The sequence below is a fragment of the Cimex lectularius genome, unplaced genomic scaffold (assembly GCF_000648675.2).
Source record: "Cimex lectularius strain Harlan isolate CLEC.00 unplaced genomic scaffold, Clec_2.1 scaffold291, whole genome shotgun sequence".
NCBI classification, from domain to species: domain Eukaryota; kingdom Metazoa; phylum Arthropoda; class Insecta; order Hemiptera; family Cimicidae; genus Cimex; species Cimex lectularius.
Window position 1 is genome coordinate 480758 of NW_019392878.1, and position 13043 is coordinate 493800.

A 13043-nucleotide genomic window follows, 5' to 3' on the forward strand; every position below is an offset into this window, starting at 1 on the left:
ATATTTTTTTGTTTTATTGGATGTGATGAATAAAAATTTAATTTTCTATTGGTTGTTTTTGGTTTTTATACCAATCTAATATGCACTTTTTATTATATTTTTATAATTTTTATAGCTAGATCAATTCAAAAAATTCCATGCTGCAGTATACTTTCATTAACCTACAATTCAAATAATAAAATTTTAAAAATGAACAGCTAGATGCTCCATTTTATGTATCCTAACTACACATACAGACGTATACAAGGTGTTCGGCTTCTCAAGTTACAAACTTTGCCAGTAGATTCTACATTCAAAACGGTTCGAATTAACTACGGTTCGAATCTCATAAGTGTCGGAGTTATTCCACTTTTTCTGATTTTTTAAGATTTCACCACCCTGCTTCAAATAAACAATGATAACTCAAAAACTAAAAGGTTTGGGACAAATCTGTTGAGACCATTGAAAACTACGTTAAATTTCCAATAAGTTGTGATCAATACTAAAGTTTCAAACGTTCGGGACATACGCGTTTTATTAGCGAGAACTTTGAAAAAAAAAATTTTTTTGAAAGTTGAAAAATTTAAAAATCAGAAAAAGTGGAATAACTCCGAAACTGTTGAGATTCGGACCATAGTTAATATTGGGGAGAGAGGCGGTTTTTAATTGACCAACCAAGCAAACCTCCGTACCCGTTTCAAGGGTATAAATTGTATATATAAATTTTGTTTTTAATAGGTGGCAAATACTTGAGTTATTGAGAAAAAATGGACATTAGTAATACTTAAGATTCAAAATTAAATATTTACACTTTATTTACACAAAGAAAAATTAAATGAAATTTCTTCAACTATATTCATTATTCCTAATCAACATTACCGGCCAGAGTTTTACAAAAAAAATTAAATTAAAAAAATAAAAATTCAATAAAATGACGAAATGAAAAAGGTACTTGGCTGGATGACGACTCGCTTTCCAAATAAGTGGTGTTGAGATGGAGGTTACTGCTGGGTTCTACGCCGACAGAAGGTGCCTGCAGAGCCGATGGCGATACATCTGACGTAGCGGTCCGGGAAGTGATGTGACGACAGGGTGACGATAGACAAAATCGATGGTGAACATCGACACAGAATCGACATTACGTTCGATAATCGATGGTGTTGGCGGTGCATCTTGCTGTTCCAAGCAAGCGAGAGACTGAGGCGTTATCGCTTGCCAAAAGAAAAGCAATACGGCCCTCAGCGATTTAAACTATTAATTTAAAAATTAAGCATCTTGTGTATCCACAGAAAATTAGCACCTTTCGGTTTCAATTTGAATGTAGAATCTACTGGCAGTACCCCTGTATATCCGTTTCATTCAAGATGAAATCCGTTCCCGTTACAGCAAATTTCACAAAACCCTCCCAACTACCGTAAATCAGCACATTTGAAACCTCCCGACGAATTCCCTCGAACCCTACTCGTCGACTAAAGAGACAATGGCCGAATTAAATAGATAATATTAGTATCATTGGAGTAATACCATTTGTTTTTGTTTTTTAAATTTGTATATACTGCCTTGCTCATTGTTACATATTATCTACTTGAAGGAAGTTATTTTCTTCTCTCTCCATTCTTTCTCCATTTTTCTCTCACCCTCTCTTTCTTATTCACATCCTCTTTCTTTTTCTCTTCCTTTTCCCTCTCTCTCTCTCTCTCTCCCCTTCCCTCCAACCCCCCTCTCGCTTTCCTTATTCTCTCTCTTTCTCCTTCCCCTCTCACTCTCTCAATCTTTGTGAAGAGAATTTTAAGTTGCTACTCTTAAAACGTTATTTTACATCATTTGATGTTTATTCGTTTCACAATTTAAGCTCCATACTTTGTTAACATTATAGCACTGTTTTAAATAATACTTTTCATGTTATTTTGCAATTTTTCCCTAATTAGAACATTGGAAATTGCTCCTTGCCTCAAAGATGTTGAAAGCAAGGTAATCAGCACATAGTGTCAGGGAACATTGGTTAATCAGAGAGATAGAATTGATATAAATAAAAAATAAAACGGGGCCGAGAATAGATCCCTGTGAAGCACCTGCTGCTTCTTTATTCGGTGCGGAAAGAAAGACCTCATGCTACCATGAAACTCTGAACGCTTAAATAGGGGTTATGAACCTGTAATTTAGTCGTTATCAAAACGATCCCTAATGACCAAATTAATGTGGTTGTTTTCGTAATTTCTTTAAACCAAACTCTTCTCGTTCATTTGTACAGACAATCAAACAAAAAATGTGTATAGCAGTAAAATGATACACATCTATTTTTAAGGTGAGGGTGTTTTTAACCGTACCTAATAACAATGCATTTACTGGGTATCAGAAACAAATTTGTCTAAAAAACCTGTACCATTAACAACGTTGTCACCAATGAATGAGGATTATTATGTAATCAATTGGGAGGAAAACAAATAATTTCGAACCAAAACTCAGGCAAAGTTGACAAACAGGCCTCACTCTACTTCTGTTGTTCTCTAATTCTGACGTCAAACCGTTCTATTGTACCATTTTCCCTCTAATTACGTTTTCATTACAATGAAAAGCACAGTTAAAACTATAAAGATTTCAATTAATTTGATGGATTATGGAAGAACGGCCTCGAGTATTAATATTACTTTTCCTCACACAACAGTTTTTTTTTCGTTGATTAATAAAAATGAAATGCCATAACAAGAAGTTATACAGCAACATTGGCTCTAAATAAACTGCAATGCACTATATTGTTGGATTTTCTAAATTACTAATAAAGAATTCTATTTCTTCTTGTTAACACGATGGGGAGGTAAATCAAAATTTAAATGAATGCATCCAGAATTTTTTTTTTAAGAAAAATGCAATGTTCAAGTTAGTATCTTGTATCTAATATGTGCACCCTTCAACTTTAAATATAAGTCAATAAACAACCAAAGATAGAGTAAATTAGGTTAAAATTAAATTAAACGTTCAACAGTGCACATACATTGTTCACATTGCTTAGTTAAATCTGCTTAAGTTACATCTAACTCTCCTTTTCACTTGACGTCCTTCAAATCTCAATCACATGAATCCAAGAAGACCTAAACGCCATCCGCTCCTGTGCCATTGAAAAAGAACTCTCTTCTATCATCAAATTTGGATCCCATTCACTTCTCCTTACCCCCTATTCCTCCGCTCTGCATTAACAACCAACCTATATCCTTTTCTCCATCTGTCAAAAACCTTGGGATCATCCTTGATCAAAACCTATACTGAAACCCCACATTTTCGAACCCTCCGCCAATTCCGTCATGCAAGCCAACTCTTCCCAATCAGTACCCGCAAACTCCTGGTTTGGTCCCTTGTGTTTCCCATTTTCGATTAAGACTGTGTACTCTGGACTTACCTGCGATCTTGTTAGCAGACTTAAGAAAAACATGAACTGCATTGTTCAGTTCACATTCAGCTCCCCAAAGTGATCTCATGTCTAACATGTATTGACATTTGAAATAGCAGTACCTAGGCTCTAAATTCTTAACTTTTTCCTCTATCAAACAATCTGTTAACATTTAAGTCTTCTGGACACACTCGCAACATTCATTCCCCCCCATTCTGATCTCTACCTTCTTTCGTACAAATCCAACGATTTTAGGAGCGTCTGCTCGTTCCTTATCCGTTCCCATAAACTTGGAATTCTCTACCTAACAACATCCGCTGTGTCTCAATCCTTTCCACCGATAAATTCAGTCTTTTAACTTTCTCCTGACCCTACTAAAGTGGGGGGGAACACTCTTACCCGATGACAGCTGGACAGCGATCGGTAGCGGGTGATGGGTGATGAACGGTAGTTAATAAAGAAAGAAACTCAGAGGACCACTTTTATTTATTTATTTAGAGAGAGAGAGAGAGAGAGAGAGAGAGAGAGAGAGAGAGAGAGAGAGAAAGAGAAAGAGAGAGAGAGAGAGAGAGAGAGAGAGATTAAATTTAAAATCAAAAAGAAATATTGTAATAAATAATTAAATCCAGTGAAAAGGTATGAAATGAAAATAAAACTTGATAACGGTTAAGGAAAATAAAATTACTTCTAAGCGAAATAAGGATAAGGATGTCTCTGTGCAGGGGAAGAGTAGAATTACTAACAAGGAAATTTTTCCTCTTTTCCTTCCTCGTGTCCAGCCAGATGGTCCAAATGAAAGGCGTCCTGTGAAGGCATACGCGAAGAAACAACGTAAAAAATAATATTGACGAATCTTAATTTATAAAAGACAATATCAACACAATTTTAAAGTCGGGAACACACTTACCCGATGCGACGCTATGCGACGCTACCCGACGCCTTGCCAAGTTTTGGTAGGGTGTGCACATCTATGCAACGTCAAGCGCACGCCACGTACAGTCCACAGCGCGTGTCACAAATTAGTATCACAATCGCAACGGCTCTTTTGTTTTTAATGTATTATTTTCTTAGTTAAATTTTATGAGCAAAAGAGTGTAATAAATTGTTAGTTAAATGTAATTGTTGTAAATAAAGTTATTCCGGTGTTTTGATCAATTTTCTGCCTAAACATCGTAATTAAATAATTTTTATAAAAACTAATGAATTTTGAACTCGTTTAATATGGTTTATATTAAAATAAGAATGTAGTAATTAATATAACGACAAAATTACATATACATAGTTAGAAATAAATTACAAAAAAATGTGTGTCCTGTTCTGACGCTATTGGACGAAAACGGACTAATTTTATGAGCAAAACCATGATATAAATTGTTAGTTAAATTTTATGAGCAAAACCGTGTAATAAATTGTTAGTTAAATTCATTATATCAAAAAAAGGTTTTCAGGTGTTTTAATCAATTTTCTACCAAACCATTGAAATTAATTTTTTTAAATAAAAATTAATGAATTTTGATCTCGGTCAATTTGGTTTATATTAAAATAAGTATTTGCAATTAATATAACGACAACAATACGTGTGGTTTGAACAAAAATATGAGTGTCCGGTTCTTTTGTCTTCGACTGTACTTGATGCTTCCCGACGAAAATCTAGAGAGTGGTGATCGCGTAGCGTAGGGTAGGGTAGGGTTGCACGGCATCGGGCAGATGTGCAAGGGGGTATACAACCTTATGGAAAATTGGACTGGATTTGCGACGGGTAGCATAAGATAGCGTCGCATAGCGTTGCAACGGGTGTGTTCTCCGGTCAAATTAATTACTTAAGGAAATCTCTTCTTGTAAAATCCGGTTTAATTTTCTACTTTCAGCGAACGTATGTAAAAGTTCTAACGTGTATTCCATGGGTGGATTGAGGGTTTTTAATGGAAAAAATGAGTTGACAAATAACAAAATTTGAAATGATGAATTCCCGAGTCAAATCCTGGAAGCCAACGAAGGCCGCCATTATTACGAAGAACTTGCATTTAATATGAAGTTACATAAGATCCTAGTAACCTAGGATGATTAATTTTCTGTTATTTTCTCCCATTTGTTTTTAATTTGGCTAAATGTTAGTTAATATTATTCAAGCGGGCACAAAGCCCCAGGATACAATTAATTTTCTTCTTCTTTTTAAGTTCACATTTGTATTTAATTTGCCTCCCACTGAGGAATTACTGTTTCAACTCGTGTTATTTTTAAATCGCTCTTTAATCTTTATTCATCAACTTTTGTTTTCAGGGGAAGATTTCTGTCACACATTGCACATAATGGATTCAACTGGTGCTAGCGTTGTTGTTAATAAGAAATGTGCCGACACGACCGAATGTTGGCCTCTCGGAGTAGGTTGTGTGTTAGTCGACACGCAGACGGTAAGTAATTTAAAACATTTTATTCAAAAAGAGGATGTCAAAGACCCTGTTCTCAGCCTCTTTCCTTTTATTAAATAAGCCGTTTGTCTGATAAAAATGCAAAATGCAACACAACGACGATATTAACATACAAACGACATCGCTTTTATTTGATAATCTAAAGCGAAATAATGAAGGGACGAAATGAAATGTTTAACAATAAATTAAATGTTTCTAATGGGGGCCGGGGAATCCTCTACAATTGTGTCATCCGTTTATCCTTTTAAATTTCGAGTAGATTGTTTAAAAAACAACATCGTAAATTACAATGTTATGTGTTATGTGTTATGTTGTGCCGTTACAATGTTGTGATTTCTTTTTTCTCTTTTTTCTCTTCCAATTTTTCTCTTCCACCCCCTCAACCACTCTCTCGCTTTATCTATTTCTCTCTCTCTCTCTATCTCTCTCCTTTTTTTTCTCTTCCACACCCTCATCCACGCTCTCGTTTTATCTATTTCAGTTGTTGTGGGAGTTTCTCTCTCATCCTCACTCCCTCACGCTTTCTCTCTCTCTCTCTCTCTCTCTCTCTCTCTCTCTCTCTCTCTCTCTTTCTCATTTCTCATTAACCTCAATCTTCAAGAACAATTTGACAAGATAGTTATTAAGAATCATTTACATGTTTTTATTAAAACACTATTTTATTGCAATCAGCAAATTTTTTATTACAGTTGTAATAAAATATTGTTTTAATAAAAAAGTATTAAATTTATAAAAAATAAATATTAAAGACACCGACAATTAAAGTACAATGAAATTCCAAGAAATGAAAGTGTCATTAAAACCAATTTTTATCTATTGACAGAATTATGAATCTTTTCGATGTGGCGGAATAAGAAAGCACCACAGTAATAGTGCTGGTTTGAAAGTTTCTACTTGTAAGAATGTAATTATTTGCGTGAGTCAATGGACGGGTTAGGAGCGGGCTAGACAGTACGGACCGAGGAAAGACACACAAAAAACAAGACCACTCGACCATTTCGAACATGTCAAATATGAATATAGACCACTCCGCAGGTCTGCCGTGATATTCAATGAGTTAGGTTTCGAATTAAGTAAGTTTTCTTTATTGTGTGTGTGTATGTTGGTTTATGGGTGGNCTCTCTCTCTCTCTCTCTCTCTCTCTCTCTCTCTCTCTCTCTCTCTCTCTCTCTCTCTCTCTCTCACTCTCTCCCCTATTGTTTTTCTCTTCCACCCCATCATCAATTCTCTCGCTATATCTACTTCTCTCTCTCCTTTCTCACTCCCTCTCTTATTCTCTCTCTCCTTTTTTTCTCTTCCACCCCCTCATCCACTCTCTCGCTATATCTTCTTCTCTCCCTCTCCTTTTTTTCTCTTCCACCCCTCATCCACTCTCTCGCTATATCTACTTCTCTCTCTCTCTCCTTTTTTTCTCTTCCACCCCCTCATCCACTCTCTCGCTATATCTACTTCTCTCCCTTTCCTTTTTTTCTCTTCCACCCCCTCATCCACTCTCTCGCTGAATCTACTTTTCTCTCTCTCTATCACTCACACACACACACACACACACTCTCACTCTCTCTCTCTCTCTCTCTCTCTCTCTCTCTCTTTCTCTTTCAATCTCTCCTTCAATCACTTTCTTCCTCTCTTTTCCTCGCTTAGGATGTTCGACTCAGGTTCACCGCTAGTGAGGCCAGGTTCCCAAATTAATCTCAAATGAAATTCTAAGGGGTGTGCCAGTTTCCAATCCTGGCACACACCTTAGAATTTCATTTGAGATTAATTTGGGAAAGGTATTGTAAAATGGTTTGACGGTAAGCCCTTCTGCATAACAGGAATTTCTTGGCCTTTTTACTTTTGTTTTTATTGATTGATTGAAATTGGATATATTACTAAAAAGTAATAAGATTTACTAACTATCAATAATTTAAAACGAAACACCAGAATAATTTTTTTAATGAAACATTTATTATATTGTATGTAGTGTTATGTTTATTATGTATTCATGCTATTTCATTACCTAAATACATTGTAAGAATAGAAAAACAGATATAATAAGAATGTAAATATAAAGAAACGAAAACAACACAGAAACTATTATAATATAAAAAGCGTTCCACACAAATTCAACATTAGTTTAATCTGTACTCCTAATTAAATAATTAAAATACAAAAATAATATCACCATTTATTTATTTGTGCTAGTAATGTATTGTGTTAGGTTACGGAAATACTTATTTTGATTTATGACTGATAGTTCAAATTTTGATTGAATTTCGTTGTGTGTGTGACCACGTAAAACTTCATAAAGAGTGTTTCTTTTTTTTGTGTGTGTTTTTTAATTACCTTTTTCCAATATACATATATTATAGTTTCATTTCGAATATCTTAGAGTAGAAACTTAGAATGGCTCGACAAAGTTGCGTCCCGATTGTTTTCTAGATACCCAAAAGGACGTGACACTTCGCTTACACGTGTGAAGTATCTGACGTGTAAGCAAGTGTCATAGTAATCAACCATATTAAATTACACAGGACAGAGATTAAATTAACCTTCGAGAGAAGATTTGTTGGATCAGAGTGTTTCAAATTTTAGCACAGGATAACAGGATTTTAACCCTTTCCTTTATTTTTATTTATTAGTCTAAATTTTTCTTCTATTTTTGTCTTTAGATTTGCGTCTCATGCTGCGACGAGATGTACTGTAACGTCACCGTTCCAACAAACCAATCGAACGCTATCTACTCTAACCGAAGGACACAGAGCAGGACCAAAGTTCGTCCTTCGGAAACACCGGACCTACCCCTGTCTTCAGCACCTCAGACGCTAGTCTCTCACAGTATACTATTTGTTGTTTTAAAATCGCTGTTATAAAAGTCACAAATAATGGGGAATTATGGAAATGTTAAATTATCAGGGTTATTATGTACATCTGAAAAACGTTTGTCTCGAATTGTTATTATTGGATAATTATTATCTTCTCCGACGTTTCCATATTGTGATGTGTTTCTTCATCTCCAACTAGCTCCGCGGTTTGAAATTGTATAGAAAAAACGATGTACACACCACACACCCACACACAGAACACACATACGAAATAATTTTAAAATGCTTCTTTTGACGTTTCTCTTTTTGTGAAATGAACTTTACATATCCAATAATTATTTAAAAAGCTAAAAGATGTATATATGTAAAACCAGATTTTTAACATACTTTACGCTTACGTTTATTATATTCGTCTCATATGAATCTTAATAATAAAGATGAGACAAAAGTTTTGAAATTACTTAACATATTTTTATTTTTATTCAAACTATCCTTGTTATATGTATTTAAATTATTTATCTGAAAACTTATATTTTAAACTCAAAAACTATTTTTATCGATTACCTTCGTATTATAATTGTTAATTTTAATAATTAATTATTATAAGATGAAAACATAGTTTTTTCTTTAAGCTCAGAAGAATCTGTTGGCTTTAATAGGTAAAATGAATATAGGTGTTTTTTCATGCAAAACATTTTGGAAAATATTAACTTTTTGCATTATATTAGCGATTCTAATTTCAGAAATCATTTCCGAAAAGAAAAGAAAAAATTGTATAATTTCCCTCTCATATTAATTATAATGTTCGAACATTAGTCTGTACTCTCTTCAATTGAAAGAAGCCAAAATACTACTAAAATAATGTAAAATCGCATGCATTTAATACAATTTGTTATAAAAATTATTATCGACGTGCATTAATGTAGAAATTATTAAAAATATTTTCTTTTTTTATTGTTTACTGCACAATGTATTCTCTGGCTAAATAAAATGTAAAATAAAGACGATTGCCAAAATTGAATAATTTATTGTTCATTGTCACAATTATGCATTTGCAGTGGAAAGCAAAATCCAACCACGATGTGAGTCGAAAATAATAAACTACAAAATTGGAAGAAGAAAATAAAAATTAGAATTAGGGCAACTGAAACCAATTAGCACAATGGAAATTTTACGTTTTTTTCAATTGAATAAAAATATATTTACTGGTCAATGCTGTTTTGATTCTTTTAAGCCAAATCCGAAAGCCTTTAGCCACCAAGAATGGAAAAAGTAAACAAAGGGAAACGGTGAATAGCACAAGAGTATTTCGTAAGGTGGATACCGTTCCCAGTCACGTCCAAAAGCTAAACCAGGAGCCGATTCTTGACAAAGAACGCAAGATTTGGCCCTGGACGCCCACAAAAGTGAAATCTAACATATATGTTTCATCAACTTTCATGTTTTGTAAACCATCCTTAGCATCACTTCATTAACGACTGTGGCATTTTTAATTTAAATTGCATAAATTATAACTGCAACTGATGCTTTTTCCAATTATGCGTCCAAAACGGACTAGCCGTATTTATAAAACAAAAAAGAAAAGATACAATAATAATTCAAATAACAGTTAACTTATGAAAAAACACTTTAATCTAAAACCTTCTATATAGAAAATAAAAATAGGATTATTTGGTTTTTCAATTCAGTAAAACTTAAATATAATTTTCATTAATTAATTTATTTAAAAGAAGTCAAAACAAGGCAGATAATTAAAAATTGTAATAGGTCATTAGGAGTCTAAGACCGACGTAAAGGGAACATTGTACCCAACTTTCTGTCTGTTAAAATAAATACGGCAAATATTTTTGTTAGCCATCCGAAATTATGGAATCAGTCTAAATTTTCATGATATTGAATTCACTAGTTTCGTGGTCCTCTTGACCAAATGATATAGTTCAATTAATTAAGGTTTTTAGTTGAGATAAAAAGTCAGTGTTACGAGTGGGATTCGAACCCACTATCTTCGGCTAGATACGCCGCTGCTCTACCACTTCAGCTATCGTGAACTCGATCCACTCGGGCACTAACTTCCCATAACAATCCCACCTCTTTTTTAGCTCAACTAAAAAACCTCATTGCTAATGAAATTGAAATTGTACAAAGTAAAAGGAATGTACGAACTTTGAAGGCAGATTATTCATCTTGATTAAAAATTGTTTAAAGAAACGAAATTTTTTTTATTTTCCTCCTCTTATTTAACATAGATAGGATAAGGCCAGAAATGAATAAAATAGATAAATTGTACTTAAGTTCACTGTTAAGTTTATAAGTTCCTCAAGTTGAACGTGTTCCATGGGAGATAAAGATTTATTTTTTAAAAATTCAGCCTTTACAATTTTGTGGATGCCCAAATATCCAAGTTATACAGTAGCACATTTTTCAAGATAGAGTCGTACAACGTGAATATTGTATCCCAATTATCGCATTTACAAAGTTTTAATAATCCCTCGGCTTCGTGAGTCGCTATATTATTTTTCCCAAACTGGCTTGTGAGAATTTAGCTGAAGAACGAAACGGAACGCCCAGGTAATTAAAATACTTTAAAAGCAATAACTCTAGTGAAAACCATAGCAACAAAGTCAGAGAACAAAGTTAAAAGATCTCGGAAAAGAATAGAGAAAATAAATAATAAGGGGCTTAAAACAGTGTCTTATAAGACCCCTTGAGATACCGGAATTCCTTGGGAGGGGGAAAACCCTTCATCTAAATATCTGTATCATCTGCGATCTGCAACAATTTTTATCTAATTTCAAATCTATAAAGTTAGAGCCATAGTTTTTAGTAATTAACAGCTGAATGTTATCGCATATGTTTTGCCGTTTTTAGCTTTAAATAACAATTGGCTTTAAATAACTCCTGATATTACAAATATGTTATCAAGGCCCTTTTCCTTCCTGCATCCTACCCCTCTTGTAACAAGAAGTGCTTCACATTTAGTTATGGATAATTTAAAAGACTGCTGTTCAATTTGTAACTCTGTAGTATAATGAACTTAATCGATTACTAAAACGATAGTATTCTATTAATCATAGAATTGCATACAATTAAAAAATCCAAAAGATGTATCCCTAAAATGATAGGATGGAATAACAGTCAATATTTAATCAATATTTCAGAGTTATTTTGCTTTTTCTGTCTTCTTATATTTACTGGTCCATACATGTTCCAAATTTCCAAAGCAAATTAAAATGTCCGCAATTTGTTTCGTTAGAGTATTCACGTGACCCCACCAAGTTTTTCTTTTGGTACCTACTATTACCACATAAATTAACAATTAATCACCCTTTTGTAAACACGTATTTGGTCGTTAAACATAACGATCAATTATATTGAAGTAATATTTAACCGAGTTTATAGCTGTTTCGTTTTTGCTTTTGTACAGTACAGCTTCTCTTTAATAATGTGCATGTGTAAATTTGTTTGTAATTCCTTATCGGGTCTAATAAATACACATTGCTAAAACGTGGAGTAATATTGCAAATAATCCATCTGTGCATATTTACAAATTATGTAAAATATTTATTGTTTAGGTTTATCTGTTTTAATTGAATATCGTGTTTTCTTTTGACCATACAATTCTACTTGGCATTATTAAAATTAATATGAAAATAATAGATAAATGTGTGGTGACCGTTAGTCGATGATTATTCGGAAATCGTGAGATGCGGTCTGGTGTGATGTAGGTTTCAGAAAAACATTTTCTTTATCGTGCCAACGTTTCGATCTTTANATTTTTTATATAATAGAAAACGTCTACTGAATTGATTAACTATACATTTTCCATCATTCCATGAATTATTTTATTTATATAATAACATATGTATGACCAGTAATCTTATTCACTTTGTGTGGTGATTAGTGACCGTTAATCGATATTTATTTAGAAATCGTGAGATGCGGTCTGGTGTGATGTAGGTTTCAGAAAAACATTTTCTTTATCGTGCCAACGTTTCGATCTTTATTGAGATCATCTTCAGGGCCTGGGATTTACAAACATTGTTTACATATTACAATTACATTTTGGATGTGGAAATGTAATTTTTTTAATTTTTCTCGTGCCTTTTACATAAAAAGCGGTCATCATTTGAGAAAAATGGAAAAACAAATGCTAACTCTAATGTATAAAATCGGTGGTCAAGTACAAAAAATGAATAACAGTCGAAAATGTTGAATCAAGACCGAGTTAAAGAAAGTTATTTTATTTTTTTTCTAAAACAAAACAAAGGGAAATCCAATTTACAAGAAATCTTTTCCCTTTAGGATTTCATCAATTCTTTAAAGCGGGGTTGACCCGGAGCCGGGACATTACCTCTGGGTTATCTCTTTTAGCCTACCTGCCGGACTTTGTGGGAGATATATAGCAGAAGGTGTCTAGGCTACCTGGCTAGCATAATGGGACCCAAG

General features: G+C 33.6%; 1 protein-coding gene across 3 annotated transcripts in view; it reads left to right on the top strand.

The window, feature by feature from the left end:
- The window catches only part of LOC106670135 (ly6/PLAUR domain-containing protein 6B-like), a 255955-nt gene extending 246389 nt beyond the window's left edge, over positions 1 to 9566 (top strand). For all 3 annotated transcript variants that reach the window (XM_014400213.2, XM_014400214.2, XM_024228997.1), the window contains 2 exons: positions 5645 to 5775; positions 8445 to 9566. In XM_014400213.2, the coding sequence (XP_014255699.1) occupies positions 5645 to 5775; positions 8445 to 8645 (332 nt within the window). In that variant the 3' untranslated portion in view covers positions 8646 to 9566. The remainder of the gene's footprint in view (positions 1 to 5644; positions 5776 to 8444) is intronic.
- Positions 9567 to 13043: the final 3477 nt, after the last annotated feature.